Source organism: Anoplopoma fimbria, chromosome 2, assembly GCF_027596085.1.
Source record: "Anoplopoma fimbria isolate UVic2021 breed Golden Eagle Sablefish chromosome 2, Afim_UVic_2022, whole genome shotgun sequence".
Lineage (NCBI taxonomy): Eukaryota > Metazoa > Chordata > Actinopteri > Perciformes > Anoplopomatidae > Anoplopoma > Anoplopoma fimbria.
Window position 1 is genome coordinate 21041843 of NC_072450.1, and position 18850 is coordinate 21060692.

Sequence of the window (18850 nt, forward strand, 5' to 3'; positions counted from 1 at the left end):
AAACAGAACTAGGCAGAGAGCTTGTATGTTAGGTTCTGTTTCTATTGCAAATTACATGTTTTTCAAAATCTGGCAATTGGCCTTGCATTTAAATTTATGGACAGCTAAATGTTTTGTTAGTTGAAGGAGACTCCACAGACTGGTGAGAAAATAATCACAATGTTTACCTGAATGTGAAGTACATAACTAGTGTTTTCCTCAGAGCCTGTGGTGTCTAGAAAATATACACCAAACATTCCAAATAAGTAGCTGGACGTGAAGCTAATTATGATCATCTGAAGTTCATGTCTCAAAGCATTAGCAAATAGCCACTTATCTCTTTTGTGCCGGAGTATCTCATAGACTTTTATGATCATCAGCCGATGGTATCAAAGACCAGTTTTAAAAGTTAAAGTATCAATGGTGATAGTTTGGACCATCTAAAATTGAGTAATCAGGGGATTTCCAACTCTTTTTTAGGAAGTGTAAATTAAATGTTTTTGTGTAAATTTGAATCAACGTGAGTTTTGAAGTTTTTTTTATTCGAGACTATTGTAGTCATCCTGTTGTGTGAAGACAAGTCAAAGTCCTAACTCAAATGCAAATAGACATTCACTGAACACCACACTATAATTTATTCCCAACAAAAAAGGAAAGTAAAGAACAGAACTGGAAGAACAACTTTGAGGCACCTTGAGATCAAAAGTTCTATAAAGAACAATATTACAAAATCAACATTTGTTAGCAAACTGACTCTGGATTATATAAATGTGAATTAACAGCTCCCACATTCCCTGCTACAGACTGATGTGTTTACGCTTCTTCAAGCTCCACCAGCACACCGTCACAGTCTTTAGGATGGAGGAACATCACTGGTTTCCCGTGAGCACCTATCCGGGGTTCTGCTGACAGAGTTCTGATGTTCTTCGCTTTCAGGTCCGCTATTGCAGCGTTAATGTTGTCTACCTGCAAACATCAGGAAAACTTTGTTTGGTTAGTCTGGTACACTGATAACATTCTGATAACATACTGATAACATTCAATGCACAGTAAAGTATGGACTGTATACAATGTACTGTATTTGCTGTATTAGTTTTCCAAAGTGTATCAAAGAGGGCCTGGTGGTTAAAATAAGGTTTAAAATGTGCAAATGCTGGTTTGTTTTGTTGAAAGTAGCTTTACTGCCATAATAATGATTTAAAGACTGGCACCAATATTGATAATTGACTGTTTAAAAAGTTTGACGGCAATTTGTATTTTAACACATAACATCATTTTTTGTACTGTGTGCGATATGTCAATGCTCTCTGGTGGACAAACTGTAATATTGTTTTTTACTACTGGATGACTACTGCACACATTTCTGTAATGCTTGTTACTCAGTGGTCAAGATATACACCAATAATTATATATCTGTATTTGGCTAATTATGGTTCATCTATCAATTGGGCTTTTGGATAATTGATTGTTTATAGTGGTTTAGCTTAGCTTTTGACTAGGAGCCCAAATAAGAAGGAAACCAAATATGCAAATACATTATATATTCCCCTAAACCACACCAAACACTTCACGCTATGAAAGCACTTTAACTCTTCCACTAAAATGTAAAAGTTGGAGTTTAGTGTCTCCAAACTCCAGAGCCAAAAGAGCACCTTTGTGATAAAGTGGGACAGGAGGGTTGTTGTTCATGTGCTGCTATGTTGTTACAAAATACCATTCTCAGGGCAGACATTTCGACTCGTCAATCAGGTCACGGCATTGTTCACGGAAGATATTTCAACATGTGAAAGTAGTAGTTTCAAAACAATTCTTGCACAACATAAAATCTTAGTGACAGGTGCAAAGACTCATGACTCAACAAGAAAAAACAAAGAATCCTGGACACTGTCCATCATCTTAACTCACTCAATTGTTTTGATACTCAACAGAAATGTCACAGAAGAAAAAGCACAGGTGTAAAAAATAAAATGAATGATGGCAGAATTATATAAACCTAATTTCTTTGGTTTCAGGATTCTGGTATCGTGCGTGCTGACTCACTGTCACGGCTCACTGATGAGTCATCAATTATGTAACACCTGTGCTTTTCCAAGTCAAAATGTCTGCTGTGATAAAGCCTACTGAGCATGCTGGTTCACTTGCACGCATAAACGGAACAGGATATATGTTTTTAGTTACACCTGTGCTTATTCTGCCACGACAGATAATGGTTGTACTGAAAACTGTATATTCAAGTTTAACTTAGGCATGGTTAGAGTCCTACATAATACTTAGCAGGTGTACCTGATAAAGTGTCCACTGAGTGTAATCCCTATGACAAGTTATCAATGCTGTCTCACCTCAATACAAATGTGGTGCATGCCTCCAGACTTGTTCTTCTGTAGGAAGCCAGCAATTGGGCTCTTCTCCCCCAGAGGATGGAGCAGCTCCAGTTTAGTGTTGCCGAGCTCCACAAAAACCGTGTAGACGCCGTGCTCGGGCAAGGGCACCTTGTCACTCACTGTGGCCCCCAGGACGTCCCGATACAGAGCCGTGGCCTTCTCCATGTCAGGGACAGCGATGGCAATGTGGTTCAGCCTCCCAAGCTTCCAGAGTGACCCGGGAAGGCCCTGATGGAGGGTTGCTGTTGTTGAATGCGTCCTCAGGACTGTGAGACGAGAAAATCTGGAAAGACCTGTCACTGAATAGATGGAATAAAATAAAGTGAGATTAGTTGTGGCTATTTCTTTGGAAAGTCTTATTCCACACTGTCTAACAGTAGGCTATTTATACTATATATTCTGTACCAGCGTGTTGCAACAAGGACAGCTAAGATGTGTGATTTGTACAGCGTGAAAACAATGCATGTTTATATGGCTGCACCACTCCATCATATAACATATATTCTAGATGTATGTGCATAGTTTCACACCTTTCTCCAAATTCAGCCTGGCATTTTGAGTCTTTGGAATCTCCACTAGATGTCAGAATAAATGTCTGTGGGTATGAACATAGTTTGGCTGCATAGCATGCGTCTGATACACATACAGCAGTTTATAACACAATTCAAACTCTCCATTAGGGAGTTAAGTTTATGCAAATGTGCAGCTCACAGCGTTGACATTCGTCACAATGTCACGTTTTAGCGTCTCAGAGAATTCAGTTTTACCATTTCAAATCTGAGTGGGAAAAAAAGTCTGTACATTGGTGGATTTAAGAGTTTCTACGAAAGTAATCATTGCATGTATTCAACTAAAAGAAATAGTCATTTTGTTTCAAGCAAAAGTCCCATGCAACGATATCCAAACGCTGCAAGCAGACTAAACCTAACCTGGGGACAGTAACTGATGTTGAACACAGCTGCAGTCGTGTTTGAGGTTTTACAATAAATAATTCGAGGGCGACCATACCGATATCAGTATGTGTTTGACGCCTAAATACTAATCCACACCAACCTGCAACCTTCAGCACTGCAGACGCCATGTTTGTATGTCGGAACCAAAAGCAGCAGCGGAAGAGTTTCTCGGGGGACCTGTTTACCTGCGACACAGCATGGCTACGCATGTGGGAGAAAAAATGGCTAGTGGAGACGTGTTGAGCGTGCTGGAGGAGTGTGTAAAGACAATCAATGCCAACACAGCTCAGCCAGATAACTTCCTGAGGTGAGTGTTTGTGTGTGCGTGTTGTTAATAAAGCGGTTAAATGTTGATCACGCGTGTTTGAAGAGAAGAGTTTGAATGAGCTAAGCGTTAGCTAAAGCTAACTGCATGCACTGCTAACGACATCAGCTACGTTAAAGCAGTAACAGACTGCATCCTCATTTATACTAAAGTGTTTTTTTCGGAGGGTATTTATTTTTTTACAAGTCTCTGTTTCTGCAGTAACTATTTCATGTCATGGTTACTACAAGTCTATGGACGAATGACTTGTGACTGTGTAGAAACCACATTTAGAAAAGTTTGAAACCAAATTATCCAATTAATTATTTATCAACAACCCAATAAAACTACTGGCCTGCATCTAGACTTTCGTTCTGATAGTTAACGACATTGCCACTGATGCCTAATTATGTACATAGCCCCCCAAAGAAACCATCAGTAGAGTAAAATCAAATGCAGCACGTGATAAGGATGATGTGATTGTGATACCTGGTGTATTGCAAGACAATCAAGCTGCTATAACAATGTTGTTAAAGAGGCACAAAACTTAACGCCATATTCAGAATTTATTCTCTACATTTGATGTTTATCCAATGTCACAAGATTCAGTGGTCTAAAGGTCAACACACTCATTAAACCTATCTGCTGTAAGAAATAGCAAGTGCAGTCTTTTATTTAACATTCATATAATGTTAATATTATAAAGTGCATTCGTTTTTATGATGTTAGCGGAGGTGGATTTATTTCAGGTGAGGTTCCAAACTCTGCAAAAAACTATTGCTGAAACCGACTCTTAAAGAAATCTTTAAATACCAAATTATTATTTAAAAAAAGACATACTAACTATATAATTCAGATCTTAACAGTATCACAGATGAATGTATTACATTATGTTGTGCCGTTGAGTACTTGTACAAACCCTAGCATTGACAGTGCACACATCTGACTTCATGTCTTTTGGACTCATACAAATAAAAATCACCCCATTGGTTTAAATAATACACCAGACTAGCCATACTGACTGTGTGTTTCCACTTTTCAGCCTTCAAGATGGAGTGGCATCAGACTTTACCTCTCTCACTAAGATCCTGTATGACCTCCACAAAGCTGAAGAGCCTGCAGACTATAAAGGCAGCCCATTGGCTCAGCTGTTGGTGGAGAACTTTGATGAAGAGCAGATCTGGCAGGAGCTGGAGCTACAAAACAATGCTGTAATGAAACACTTTAAAAATGCAGCTGATGAGGCTTTGTCAGATGAGACATTAACAGTGCTGGTCGAGGAGGATGAAGAGAATAGTGCAGAAGTAGATGAAAATGTTGATGATGAAGAGGAGGATGAGCCACCAAGACATTCCAAGAAAATGGCTGCTGAGGATGGGGCAGAGGAGTACACTGATGAAGACTCTGATCTAGATTTTGATGTGGACGCTCTGGAGAAACGAGAGAAACAGAAGAAGGAGATTGGAAGGAAATTCTCCAAAACAAAGGTGGTTCCCTCAGAGGTTGATGATACGTTCTTCAAACTGTCAGAGATGGAGTCGTTTCTGGATGATATGGACAAGCGAGAGGGAAAGGAGGATGAGAACGAAAACGAGCTAGACTATTTTCAGGACCTGCCCTCCGATGAAGACGACGATCTCGACTTGGATGAAATACTTTCTACCCAAAAGAAAAAGATAATCACTGTATGTTTTTTTTTTTTAATCACTTTTCTCACATATTCTTTTGTGTCCTGAAGGAACAGAATACAGGAAATATATGTATCCCTGTTTATGTTTCAGGTAAAGAGCTCAAGGAATCTCAAGTACAAGGACTTCTTTGATGCTGTGGATGGTGGACCAGCTAAAGCAGACGACCAGTCAGATGGCGAGGATGACAGCATGGATGAAAGCCAGGAACAAGGTGGAGAAGAAATGGATGACGAGGATGATGATTATGATGGTGAAGAGGAGGGTGATGATGAGTAAGTGTGATTTTAAAATTATGTAATGCCAATAATTATGTGTGAGAGAAGAACACATGGTTGATTACAGCATGTTTGTGTCTGTCCTTTGCCAGGGATGAAGAGACCAAAGCATCTCTTAAGAAAGTCACTTTTAACCTCTCTGAGGACGAGGACAGCGAGGGAGAAGACATTGTGGACATTTTTGGAGGAAAATCTACAAGCTCAGCAAAATCTGAATCAAAGTCATCATTTGAAAAACGGCAAGATAAGGTAATCAGGATTTCTAATTTTGCTAATTTGATTTGCTAGTCTGAGTGGCTTACATGTGCCGCAAGAGTCATAGTTTAGTGGGTGAGTTTTACACTAACTGTAGTCCATAAATGTATCACTGCAACATAGCTGCTTCTAGGCCTGGCCATTGTGCCAAAGAGATTTCAATAGCCAAACAATACTATATTCCTCACAGTGAGGAATATACAAAAGTGTTTTTTCAAGCCTCCTTTTTCTGTTAAACAAAATAAGCCAGGTTCTCTAACAAGAAGCAGTCCCACAAGAACAATAACTAAATGTAAAATGATTGCTTCAATCAGGAAATATTCATCATTGAATGAGAGGAAGATTACTAAGCATTTGATGAGACGTTTGATTACAAATATCGACTCTTGACTCTTTTTTTTTCCCAGTACAAGACACATTTCTGTTGATACCTGAAAAGCATTGAAGTTTGATACCAAGCTCTATATGTTTGATCAGTGTAAACCAGTCAACCCGCGACCAAGACTTTGTTCAGACCAACCATAGGTTTCTGGGGAAAAGCGCAGCCCTCATTTATTTAAAAGGGGCCAGTCCAGCGACACAGCAGTGGTGTATAGGGCTCTAGCAAAACAGACATCAAGCAAAAAAAGTTGAACCTGGCTAAAATTCGTTGTCTGCGGGTGACAAATCAAACATCCACCTGTACATTCCCAGTGGATATTGTCACAGTGGTCTTATAGTGCACTGTAACATTTCTTTCTCTCTTTCTCTGCTGCAGCCTTTACGTGAATCTGACAGCATTCAGTTCAGATTATGTTGAAAGTGACACGGAAATGTTACTTTTGTAAGATTGCCTTCTTTTACATAAAGTGACCAGGACGCTTACTTAGACAAGAGACCAACATGTTCTATTGTCATCAGATTAAAGGGGTGCATGTCTGAAAGGGCTTGAGAATCCTTGAAATTCACAGCTCTGTTACTCAAACTGGACTTCCTATATTGTGTTTCATGTCTCACCGGTACATGAAACAACAAGCCCACATCAACGCAACCCCTTGCGTTGTTTTAGTGCAGAGTTGATGTCAATGTCAATGCTTAGTAATGGCAATTATTATATCCTTTTTGTTTCTCTAACCTGCAGATGTCAGAGAAGATAGATGAGTTGGAGAAAGCAGCTCTAGCAGCCAAGCCTTGGCAGTTGTCAGGAGAGGTTACCGCACAGACTCGTCCAGAGAACAGCATGCTGGAGGAAGATGTGGAGTTTGAGCAGACAGGCAGGATGGGTGAGTGACTCTTCTTCTGTAGGTTATTTTGGATTTATACATAATTCAGGCTCGGGTTATGTTGTTGAATTAATGTTATTAAAATGGGATTTCTTTCAGTGTGATTCTTCAAATCAGATAACTTGAGATTTTATTTTTGGTCTTGTAGCCCCTGGTAACACAGAGGAAACCACACTACAGCTTGAAGACATCATCAAACAGAGAATTAAAGACCAGGTTAGTCACCATAACTTCCGTTTTTTATATTGTCTGAAACAAATGTTATAATAGATTATAACCCAGTGCCTTTGACTTGTGTTTCTGTAAGGCGTTTGATGATGTGGTGCGCAAGGAGAAACCCAAAGAGGAGGTGTTTGAGTACAAGAAGAGGCTAACGTTGGACCATGAGAAGAGCAAGCAGAGTCTAGCAGAGATCTATGAGCAAGAATACCTCAAGCAGAATCAGGTTTGACTTTAAGCTTGTTTTCACTGCTGTTTCAACAAATAAGAATCTGTGCTGCATCACTTCTTTGGTTTTTTTCTGATTTCAGCAAAAGACAGAAGAGGTGGAAAACCCAGCTCATGTAGAAATTCAAAAGCTTATGGACACACTCTTCCTAAAGTTGGATGCTCTCTCCAACTTCCACTTCACACCCAAACCAGTAAGTTTTGCCCTTTGACACCACTGAATGAAAGTCACCAAAAAAAATCCTAAAATAATGAGATTTACTGACCTTCGGAAGGCGTCGGAAAGTTGTAGAAGTTAGTGTCAGCACTCACCTGAAAGCCTTATTTAGCAAAAACCTAATGTGTATGATTTTTACCCTAGATCTAACTCTGGTTTGTGACATCTTCAGTTTAATCTGTGGTTCTTAATGCATTAAAAGTTTTGAGATGTAAATATAGAACATGCCATCCCCTCAAAACACGCGGTTTGTAAATAGTACTAATGCATAAAATGGAATAAAAATGAATTGTAGGGATGCACCGATCCCACTTTTAGTCCCAATACCTGGGCTTTGGGTATCGGCCGACACCCAGTACTAATCAGATACCAGTGTTTAACTAATAAGCTGTATGCCTCACTGTTTATAAGTGACTGGGATCATTATGTTATGGCTAAGGCAACATCAGGCTTGAGTTAAAGATTGCTTTCTTAACTTTGTAAAACAAAATGTAACATTAATACATAGATATAAACTTACTGAATTGTTATTGATTATTAAAATAACAAATCGCACACCAGTAAATTGGTAAAAAATCTTATAAAGTGACAATAATTACAATTCAAGTCTAATCTTTTTTTGATGCGACAATAAATTGGTCCAAACGTATACACACTTATACTTATAGTATTTAAACAAAGAATTGAATTGTATAGATCAGCCTCCTTGTTGCCGATCCAGCCATCTGAGTCAGCCTGATATTAGTGCATCCCTAATATATCGTAAATGTAAACTGATTATTTTGACATATCCTTGAGAAAATTATGTTTTGTAAAAAGAAATAGCAAACCATTGGAGTTTTTGAAACCCTGCATTCACGTTGTTCTTTGTCCACAGCCCGTTCCCGAGGTCAAAGTGGTGTCAAACCTGCCGTCTGTCACAATGGAGGAGGTGGCTCCCGTCAGCGCTAGTGATGCTACGCTGCTTGCACCAGAAGAAATCAAAGTATGTCATCAATTCATTTTCCAACACCAATTTTTTGTCTTGGTATATTTAGTTACACAGCGTGTCTTAATAATACTGTCCTCTAACCAAAGGAGAAGAACAAAGCAGGAGATGTTCTCGGTGATACTGAGAAGACGTCAACAGACAAGAAGCGTGACAGACGCCACAAGAAGACGGTGAAGCGTCTAAAGATCAAGGAGAAAGAAAAGAGGCAGAAACTTAAAGAGGCCAGTAAAACGGGCGAGAACAGAAAGCCGTCAAAGGCTGAAGTCACAGAAAACCTGAAGAAACTCACAAAAGGAGGCAAAGCCACGATACTCAAGGTGAGTGACTTCTCTCATGTTGTCAGTATGCATTCAGCACCTTTGAGGTACTTGTGCTTTATTTCAGCATTCTCATATCTCTAAATTAAAGAGGAAATATTGTACTTTTTACTCCAACTCATTTGATAGTCATAGTCACTTGTTACTTTATTACTTCAATTTTACACAAGAAACTTATGAACAATATAAAATATGATGCATTGTTACAGATCATCTACCCAGAAGTATAGAAAATAATTCAAATAAACTGCCTCTTGACTGGCGACACTAATGAAACGTTTAAACATTCAAGAGTCGGTAGTAGAAGCATTGCATAATATTATTGTTGTTGTAATGTGTCACTGACGGAAGCCAATTCGCTGCATAACAGGCATTTAAATTTTAGCACTTTTATTTAAAATAACATTTTGAATTAAGGACTTTTACATGTAACAGAGTACTTTTACATTATAGTAGTGGTACTTGGATACTTACCTATTTGTTAGCTTCATATGTCTGCTTAGCATATCCAGAAACCTCGCATCTTCATGCCAAAATAACCAATACATAAATTCTTAGATAATAAATAAAGCTGTGTATGTTCCTGAGGTGACTCAGTTAACATGGTGTTCTTCTGTTTCAGGACGAGGGGAAGGACAAGGCTCTGCGGTCCTCTCAAGCCTTCTTCTCTGAGCTGCAGGACCAGGTTAAAAGTCAGATCAAAAGTGCAAAGGACCAGTCTTCAAAGAAGAAGAAACACAAAGAGGTTTCTGTCAGCAAACTCAAGTTATAACAACTGTGATGGTTTGTTGTGGAAGATCAACGTTTTATTGTACAGATTCTTTTTTTCATAGAAAGCTGCAATATATTAAATCTGAAAGTCCATGTTAAATGTTTCCATTTTCATTAAAATAAATGGAGAGCCCAGTTGTTTTTGTTTGGCAATAAGTAAAGCTTTTTCAACTAATAATAAATGATCACATGAAAATATTGGAGCACTTTCCTTTGTGGAAAGATGAATTTAGAGAGCCTGTGTGAAGGAGGCTGTTTGCTTGTTGTATGTTGGGGTTTTTTTCTCATAAAATTCAAAATACAAACATCCTTTGCAAAAAATGTTGGTCTACTTGTTTATATTGTCTGTGTGTACGCCCTTTGTAGTTGCTGTTGTCTGGTACAGGTATGACTTTACATTGTGAAAGATGGTATAAGTTGTCGCATCTCAAAAGTAAAGGTATGAACCCTAAGCAATAATACTCTCCTAATTGTCTTCCCTGCCTAAAAGTAAGATAGTCACAGTAAAATGTATCTAGTCTCAAATCAATCAATTGTACTATAATTTAAGTATATGAATGAAAAACAGACATGGTAAAGAATGGTTTCTTTCAATGTCTAATGTTGGATGCAACAACTAACTACTTGTGATGAAAGATTATTGGGATACTTAACAGAGGAACATAAAGTAAAAGTAATTCCACTGTGTAAAAAGAAAAAAGTCTATTACAAGTCCTGCAGTCAGAGAGGTTCCTAAATATAAGTACAGAAGCATTAGAGGTGAAAGTATCAAAAGTAAATAACTAATTATTCTGACTGGCCCCTTAGAGATATTATATTATTGGTTTGGATTATTCGATCCAGTAACTGCGCCTGTTGAATAAATGTAATGGATCAAAAGGCACAACATTTCCCTCTGAAATGTAAGGTAGATTAATAAAGTAAAGCAGTAAAGTTTTTATTGTTTAATACAAAACAGGATCACCTGGTTAAATAGAATTCACCCTCCTTGCTACACAGAAAAAAATGTGTAGCAGTAGTGTATATAATATAAACGATAAAGTTGAAGACACTACTTATATTTATAAGGAATATATACAGTTATGTATTGGCATATATTTACAGTAAAGACCAGTACATAAAACAACATGCAATATGTGGACATCAGGTTGAAATACTTTTTAAATTATAGCATAAATAGACAGACAAAACCAGCATAAAGTTCAACGCCATTTACTTATGATGGAGTGTAAAGGAAGAGGTGGAGTTGAGGAGTCAAGGAAAGTAGTGCTACAGTTTTGTGTTTTTTGAGTTTTGCGTGACTGCCCTGAGCTATTCCCCCCCCTGTTAACTAGTCTATATACTGCTATATAATTACAACCATAGACTGTGTGAGATTTAAACTTAATTTTATTAGTTTGTGTATGTTTTGCATGTAGAATGGCCACCTTGGGCAGTACAAAGTGGAATACTTCTCTCTGAAATATGATGCCGTGAAAGTAAAAAAACTGAGCTATAAATAGTACTACTTAACATTCTACCAATTAATAGTACTTCAGTGTACTTGCGTCACACCTGTGTTTGGGCCGTTCGACAGAAAGTCTGAAGACCACGCCCCCTCGACAGAAAGTCTGAAGACCACGCCCCCTCGAGGTGTTATTCCCATGACGTCACTACGGATCATTACGGAAGTAAACCCGCCGACGAAACGGACAGAAACCTGACAGAAACCAAAAGAAGTTTGTGTGTACGCTTGACTGATATCTCCAGGTAGGTTACGGCACCTGTACTGACAGTTATCATCTTTTACATCGCCCCTTTCTCCGAACTACTTGTTTGATCAGTTTGTTTTGAATTCGCTAGCATTGAGCGACAGCTAGGTAACGTGAGCTAGCTAGCTAGCTAGCTCAAACGATGACAGGCTGCTAGCAAAGCAAAGGCTAGCTCAAAGAGCTCAAAGACAGGCTTGACAACACGGACCCAGGGCTGTGTTACTAAACGTGTGTGTCATAGTGTGGTTGAGTAAATAGACGAGAAGTTAAATAGATAAGATAGTTAAGTCTTAAATAGCTCAACAAGCTAAAGCTAACCAGCTGTTTTGACCAGTCAAACGCTGAACACTATGTATGTGTATGTGTATGTTTAGGTTTAGTTTAGTTTAGTTTAGTTTAGTTTAGTTTAGTTTAGTCAGCAGCCTAGCTTAATGTTCTCGTGTGTGTTGTGTTTGTTTTGAGTAGTTCAGTCTGCGGAGTCATTCTGATGGGTTGGTCATGCTCACATGATCAAGTGAGTCACTGGGTCGGAGGTGAGGGCGAGGTTAGATGAACTCTGTGTGTTTGGGTTTCCGTGTGTGATGTGACCCTCTCGTGCTCTCCTGTTCACAGGTAGTCTGTCATCATGCTGGGGGGAGGATTCAAAGCAGAGAGGCTAAGGGTCAACCTCCGGTTGGTCATTAATCGACTCAAACTCCTTGAGAAAAAGAAAAGTAAGTGAATCAAAACTCCTATTCTTCTACAGTCGATGCTGAATCAGTGGGTTTGTTTTCATTTGAATGTTCCTCCAAGTAACGGCAGTTTACCTTTCCCCATTCACAAACTTAAAATGAAGCCGAGCTTGCTCAAAAAGCAAGGAAGGAGATCGCAGATTACCTGTCATCAGGAAAGGATGAGCGGGCTCGGATCCGTGTGGAGCACATTATCAGAGAAGACTACCTGGTGGAAGCCATGGAGATCCTGGAGCTCTACTGTGACCTGCTGCTGACTCGTTTTGGCCTCATTCAGTCTATGAAGTGAGTAACATACTGATGTAAAGTGTGTGTTAATTGACTATGGGAATGTATGTGTTTAACTTTATTAACTTTCTCTCTTGCTATCATTGTGGCCTTTTCTTTTAACCCCTTTTCTGTTTCACCAATTAGGGAGCTGGACCCAGGCTTACAGGAGGCAGTGTCCACCCTCATCTGGGCAGCGCCTCGTCTCCAGGCAGAGGTGTCTGAACTAAGAACTGTAAGTACTGTCTAAATTTAACATGGTGCTGTGGCATTGCCAACAACATTGAACACGTTCTGTCCATTCATTGCTGTTGTGCCAGTCTTGACAGTTTTATCTCTAAATGCTTTTATCAGGTATCTGAGCAGCTATGTGCAAAATATAGCAAGGAGTACGGCAAGCTGTGCAGAACAAACCAGATTGGCACAGTCAACGACAGGGTAGGCAATTCTTTCCACGGACTGCCCACACGTCTTTTCAAGAATGCACACACCTTTTAGCCGAGTAGCTTTTTAATCACATTTCTGAATTTCTGATGTTTTCTAGCTGATGCACAAACTGGGTGTGGAGGCCCCTCCCAAGATCTTGGTGGAGCGCTACCTGATAGAGATCGCCAAGAACTATAATGTGCCGTATGAACCTGACGCCATGGTCCGGGTGAGCGTTAAAGCATCTGTAATCACTCACTATGAAGGATGAAATCATGCATTTTGTTTATTTACCTGCTCATCCACCCCTGTCTCTGGACAGCCCGAGGTGAGTCCTGGAGAGGAGGCAGACCTGATTGACGTGGACAATGACAGGAAGTTTGGAGGAGGAGGAGGAGGAGGAGGAGGAGGAGGAGGAGGAGGAGGAGGAGGTGGTGGTGGTGGTTTCACTGTTCCTCCTGGTGGCATGCCCATGCCCATGCCTATGCCCATGCATATGCCAACAGCTTTCAACTATCCAGCCCCTAAAGGACCTGTAAGAGACCCCATTCTTTATGTTTTTGTTGTGAGTTGTGCATTTGGTGATGGGGAAACTTGTGGCGTATGAGTGGGCGACATGGATGAAATCTTCAATCACAGCCTATATCCTCATATTAACCAATCATGGTGTGCATTGACCTCTGGAAAAACTCAACATGCTTTTTCATAAGCAATGTCCAGGTCACTCAAAGTAGTCCATAAAAATCACTGTGGCCTTTCTTCTTTTATTTATTTTGCTTCTGAAACTTTTTTCCAACTCATTGGGAATTAACATTATCAGTAGTCAGCTGCCTCCCTCAGGCTAATACCTCACTGTTGTTTTCCTCCAGGAACCGTATAACACTCCTGTTGGAGTCTACAACAACTTCCAGCACCCAATGGGAGGAGGGCAGCCCCCTCAGCTGCCCACTTGTCCCCCAACATACGAGTCTGTAAGTGGCTGAAACCCCTCCCATCCTTCTCGTTCCCACAGAAGGACAGACGGACAGGGCAACATTAAGGGAAGAGCAGTTAATTCAGCGTGCTTGCAGTTTTTCCTGTCTTTTACTTTTTTTACACTATTAGTCCCAGATTCTGCTTCATCTGCAAGAAGTGCCACTCATTCACTAACTACTAACTTGACTTGATCAGTTGCTCTGAGAGCGGCAGATTACTCTAAAGTGCATTTTAGAGAGAGCTGAGGCAAGCTAAATCCTAAAGTCAGTTTTTCTGTCCGACACTAAAGGTGATGCTTTCCCCTGCAGTTTTCCCTTTTTGTTTTCTTACTGGTTTTTTTTTTTTTTACTTACTGCATTATGGAACATAACTGTTAATTCCTTCTCACCACTAACGCATATGATATTATTTTATTTCCATATGAAGAAGACATGCCCCCTTACACATTTTCTCTGTTTCAGATTGATGATCTAACTGCCAAACCTTCTGTTCCTTCCCAGGCCATAGGTGAGTTCTGCCAACAATCACCAACAGTTATTATATTATATTTTTGTAACTGTCAACAAATCCAAAAGACATTCAACCCTAAATCCATTTATTCCCTTTTGGTTATGTACATTTTTTTAAACGGAATATATCTAGTTCTTATTGTTAGAAATAAAAAATAAGCAGATTTGTTGCTTTGGTAAGTATTAACTACAGCAGGACGACGTACTTGGTATTGATTCAAAATAAACCACAGTGCCAATGTTGCTGATGTGTTTTTAATATTTTTGTAATACCGTGGCAGACAGCAATACGCTATTAAGGTTTGGCACCACAGGCAATATTTAGGATAGATCCTAATCCATGAATTATATTCAACATCACTTTATTGAAATAATCCCTCAGACTAAAAACCGCATTTGTTAATTCCTATATTCAAATTTTCTGTTAAGTAGTGTTGCTTTCTGACCGGCCATTATGTGCTGTTTACATTTCTGTCATTGCATAAAAGGCTTTTATTCACCAATGACTGAGGGAAACTCGCCACTCTTGTGCTTTTCCTGTTGTATAAACTGCCAGATTATACTGCTGCATGAATCAAACTGAATACCATTTACTACTCACAGGTCCTGGCCCTTCATCTCAGTTTTTTGACAACAACGCTCTCCCAGAACTGCCCTCTGTTCCCGACACACTCCCCACAACCTCCTTCGGCAGAAACACCACCACCTCGGATGACATCGACTTTGATGACTTAACACGGCGCTTTGAGGAGCTGAAGAAGAAGACCTAATGGCTTTATCCCTGGTCTACACACATGCACACACACATACACCCACAGGCATGTGCAGTAATCTTACGCAGCTCAGAACAGGAAATGATGGTTCAATGCTCCAAATCAGGCTTGGTTAGTTCTCTCCCTTCCACGGTGAAGTACTCTGACATAGATATTAAACATACATGTATGTATTCTTACCTCATTTAAATAAATACGACCTTGGCAGTTAGCAGAAATCTCATTTCGTTGGCAGTACCAGTGAGGACTACATGTTTTAATTTCTTTTGGGCACATATCATATATTCTTACATACAGCCATGTGGGTTTTGACCCCTGTTCACTCCTCTTTAAGGTCACACTGACTTTTAACTTTTCCAATGTGTCTGTGTAATGTACTATATAACCAAATTTTAATTGTTGCTTTTCCCTGTTTTGTTTTGTTTTTCGGAGGGGGGGTATAATGAATATTTACAGTACAAGCCTTAATTCTACTTTCCACAAGCTGCGCTTTGAACTTTTCCACTGTGTCTCTCAGTTCAGTCTCAGACTTGTCAAACAAGCCAGACTGGCCGGCCCAGTTTGATGGGGAGCGGGCGTTCACACTAACAGAGGCTAGAGATTATATCCGAGACGAGGCTCCAGTACCCGGCATTTTCTTTTTACATAAGGTATGAGGACAGATTGACGCCATATTTTCAGTGTCTTGCTGTGTCATGCAGTTTTGTTCCAGTAGAAAGGACCTTTTTAAACACCCATTACACTTCAGCGTTTATTCATACCAGAAACAAAGGTGTCCTGTATGAGCTCTCCTAGAAAAGCCCACAGTGACTCATGTCAAACCTGTTACATGGGTGGTGAGCACAGATGTAAAGTGATAAAACTGTGTCTGAAAACCTGTAATATAATACATTTACAATGATATAGATAGACAGTTACACAAATAATTGAACTGTACAGGAGAAGATAACTTGGTAGTAGGGAGTCCTTTAGTATTTGACATAGAAATGGTAATGTTTTTGCCCCTTTTGAATGTCAGTCTTCCCAGATGCCCGACCTTCTTAACATTAAAGTACTTCATTTACAAGCCAAATGTGTGCACACAAGAGCAGCCACACAACAACCTAATTTGATTGATTAGATGTAAATATTGACCCCAGAGGTGATAGGTTTGTGTGGTCCTCTGTGATCATGTGTGCATGTGTCTTACACTGTATGTGCACCACTGCATTTGCCTTAGTTAACATTTCTCATCAGAGGCCTTTCCAACCTGTACTAGGATTATGCATTTGTTTTCCATCAAGACTGGATATGTGTTATCTGTGTGGGTCTTATTTGATTAGATTACACTTTGCTTTATTTGCTTTGCCCATTAACAATTCTCTAAAAACCTGTTTAGTTGAAATTTTTAGATTTGATGAAACACCTGTACTGTCAATAGAGGTTTCCTGCGGAGAAATGGGAGTCGAGAAGTTTTTTGTTGTGGCATAGACGTCACGTGTCGCTGCAGCCCAACCACACCCAGCTCTGCGTGCATGACAAATGGACGGGCCTTGAATACAATGATTCAGCAATCTCTGGAAAGCAAATTAAAAGGCTTTCAAGCTGATTGATAGATTAAATGTATGGATAGGTTTTACATGTGTTGGAGAAAATATTATTATCACTACAGAACTGTGATCTGCTCACTGTCTTTTCTATGTTAGACTGTTCTTTCATGCTAAACATTGAGACACAAAAATGTGTCTTGTTGCAAAAAAAAGTTTTTTCCACTGTATACTACAATAACAATTTAATAAAAGATTATTTGGAACTGGATTCAGTAAGGCTTTTTTTTTTACTCTATTTGCGCTTCCTCTGCTTTACGATGATGTAATACCAAGTTGTGACCAGCAAGGGTCCTCAGTGTAAAGGGAAGGAATGATTCCTGAAGAGAAATATGCTCGAGTAGCAGTAACCTACAACAAACCTTTATTAATAGATAGTGGCTTATTTTATCGTTTAAGTTTTTTTGTTTTTTCTTAAAATTTTAGATGGTAATCTTTTTACTTTCTTCATGGCTTCTTATAGTTCCGACTTGGAGTCCTGCATCGTATTGACATACGTTTTTAACTCTAAATGTGTGAGGATAGACTCAAGTATGTACGGGCTACTATGGTGGTCAATCGTGGCAACATTCAGGCTATTTCATCCTTTTTGAGGATGTTTGTAGAGCTTGTGGCATATATATATGATTAGTGCCTTCAGGCACTAATATCCCTTTATATAAATCCTTTAATTTATTGAAGGTGTGTGTCTACAAACATTTTTGATAAAATTGTGACAGTGAGACAAAAAATGTGGTTTCAGCTTTGGCGGTCAGATTTACAGACTTTTCAACTATTTTTTTATAGCTAAATGTCACTATAGATTCAATACATTAAGGTGTTAGATAATATAGATCTGTTTATTCAAGTTCACACATGCAATACGTACACAGTATCAATAGATGAAAACAATAAATAGAACAGTGATTAAATAAAAGCACAGAAGGTCTAAGACAGGACATGAAAGTGTCTTCAGACCTGCTTGCATTCCCAAACCATAAGCTCAAACTTGAATGTATTTAGTTCTGCTACATAAATCATTCATCGGGAGGACAGGCTGAACCTACAGAAGACTGCATGTATGATGAAAAGTTGTGACATGCACCATCAGCATGTTTCACAGTGACATGAAAAATATGAAAAGTCAAATGAAAAAAGTCATCAATTGATAATCAGCTCCCATATATTACGTAAAAGCACCCTCCCACTCTACCAAAAGTGAAAGTCCATGTTGGTGTGCAGTCGATGGTCGGACGTCGTGCACTGTGATCACTAGTCATGTTGACAGCAGTAGGCTGTGGCTGTTAGGAGTCTTTGAATGCTAACCATATTGATATTTCAAAGATAATAGAAATAAATGCGTGCCAACAATTAATATTGTAAGGTTTCATAATTTTAAGTATGTCCCCGCTTTATGAGCCTTTTCAAATATTGTTTTGAATAATAATGAAACAATAAAATGCTCAATTAAAACCCACATTAACTTATGTGAAATTAACAAGAAGAACTAAATAAATATGTATTTTCTTTGCAGACTGAACAGATTTTTATATAGTGTATTCAATAACTCTAGCAGGGCCTCTCTTTCATTGCTTGTTGATTATGTTTACTTCATTGATTAATTGAAGACAGTTTTTTACTCACAATAACTCAAAGTATTACAATATTGCAAAAGATAACGCATTTCTAAAGCAGTTCCGAAAAGGCAGGGCGTTAAAATGTGAAAGTGCAGTGGTGATTCCAAGGGGGAAGCTCTATAGTTTTGCTATCAGTTCAATGGTTTCCTTCGTGGTCAGGGACCAAATTGGGAGACGATAGGATATTATTAAAAGAATAATTGCATGTAGATGCAGTATGTGTCTGAGACAGTATGGGTGATATATGGTCTGATCTGGTTATGAACATATAATTTCAGGTTGATCTTCTTTTTTTAACTTATGGGTCTGGTAGGTTTCTGTGATGGTGATTTGATTTGGGTCAGATATAGACGTTGCTTTCTTAGGACAATGA

General features: G+C 39.0%; 3 protein-coding genes across 3 annotated transcripts; 2 read left to right on the forward strand and 1 right to left on the reverse strand.

Annotated features, from left to right (window-relative positions):
* Positions 1 to 595: 595 nt before the first annotated feature.
* Positions 596 to 3441, reverse strand: mcee (methylmalonyl CoA epimerase). Its single transcript, XM_054617366.1, has 3 exons — positions 3369 to 3441; positions 2319 to 2659; positions 596 to 945 (listed from the first exon to the last, which is right to left on the reverse strand). The coding sequence occupies exons 1-3, from the start codon at positions 3439 to 3441 to the stop codon at positions 793 to 795; spliced, it is 567 nt and encodes a 188-aa protein (XP_054473341.1). The 3' UTR covers positions 596 to 792.
* Positions 3442 to 3445: 4 nt separating this feature from the next.
* Positions 3446 to 10150, forward strand: mphosph10 (M-phase phosphoprotein 10 (U3 small nucleolar ribonucleoprotein)). The gene is made up of 11 exons (XM_054611551.1): positions 3446 to 3620; positions 4660 to 5302; positions 5399 to 5580; positions 5676 to 5832; positions 6959 to 7100; positions 7249 to 7316; positions 7408 to 7545; positions 7631 to 7741; positions 8642 to 8749; positions 8842 to 9072; positions 9695 to 10150. Exons 1-11 carry the CDS (start codon positions 3448 to 3450, stop codon positions 9842 to 9844), a joined length of 2103 nt encoding a protein of 700 aa, XP_054467526.1. The 5' UTR covers positions 3446 to 3447; the 3' UTR covers positions 9845 to 10150.
* A 1353-nt stretch (positions 10151 to 11503) lies between these two features.
* Positions 11504 to 17072, forward strand: ist1 (IST1 factor associated with ESCRT-III). The gene is made up of 10 exons (XM_054611151.1): positions 11504 to 11592; positions 12207 to 12307; positions 12430 to 12610; positions 12740 to 12827; positions 12947 to 13030; positions 13137 to 13247; positions 13341 to 13553; positions 13888 to 13989; positions 14455 to 14500; positions 15106 to 17072. Exons 2-10 carry the CDS (start codon positions 12220 to 12222, stop codon positions 15270 to 15272), a joined length of 1080 nt encoding a protein of 359 aa, XP_054467126.1. The 5' UTR covers positions 11504 to 11592; positions 12207 to 12219; the 3' UTR covers positions 15273 to 17072.
* Positions 17073 to 18850: the final 1778 nt, after the last annotated feature.

What these genes read in the sequence shown, in the direction of transcription:
- mcee (XM_054617366.1), bottom strand. Translation starts at nt 3,441, where the DNA reads ATGGCGTCTGCAGTGCTGAAGGTTGCAGGTTGGTGTGGATTAGTATTT. An exon ending in TCAAACACATACTGATATCG is followed by an intron (nt 2,660 to 3,368) that starts GTATGGTCGCCC and finishes CCATCTATTCAG; the next exon opens with TGACAGGTCTTTCCAGATTT. An exon ending in TGCACCACATTTGTATTGAG is followed by an intron (nt 946 to 2,318) that starts GTGAGACAGCAT and finishes TGATGTTTGCAG; the next exon opens with GTAGACAACATTAACGCTGC.
- mphosph10 (XM_054611551.1), top strand. Translation starts at nt 3,448, where the DNA reads ATGTCGGAACCAAAAGCAGCAGCGGAAGAGTTTCTCGGGGGACCTGTT. An exon ending in AAAAGAAAAAGATAATCACT is followed by an intron (nt 5,303 to 5,398) that starts GTATGTTTTTTT and finishes TTTATGTTTCAG; the next exon opens with GTAAAGAGCTCAAGGAATCT. An exon ending in TTGCACCAGAAGAAATCAAA is followed by an intron (nt 8,750 to 8,841) that starts GTATGTCATCAA and finishes CTCTAACCAAAG; the next exon opens with GAGAAGAACAAAGCAGGAGA.
- ist1 (XM_054611151.1), top strand. Translation starts at nt 12,220, where the DNA reads ATGCTGGGGGGAGGATTCAAAGCAGAGAGGCTAAGGGTCAACCTCCGG. An exon ending in ACTCCTTGAGAAAAAGAAAA is followed by an intron (nt 12,308 to 12,429) that starts GTAAGTGAATCA and finishes CTTAAAATGAAG; the next exon opens with CCGAGCTTGCTCAAAAAGCA. An exon ending in TTGGCACAGTCAACGACAGG is followed by an intron (nt 13,031 to 13,136) that starts GTAGGCAATTCT and finishes GATGTTTTCTAG; the next exon opens with CTGATGCACAAACTGGGTGT.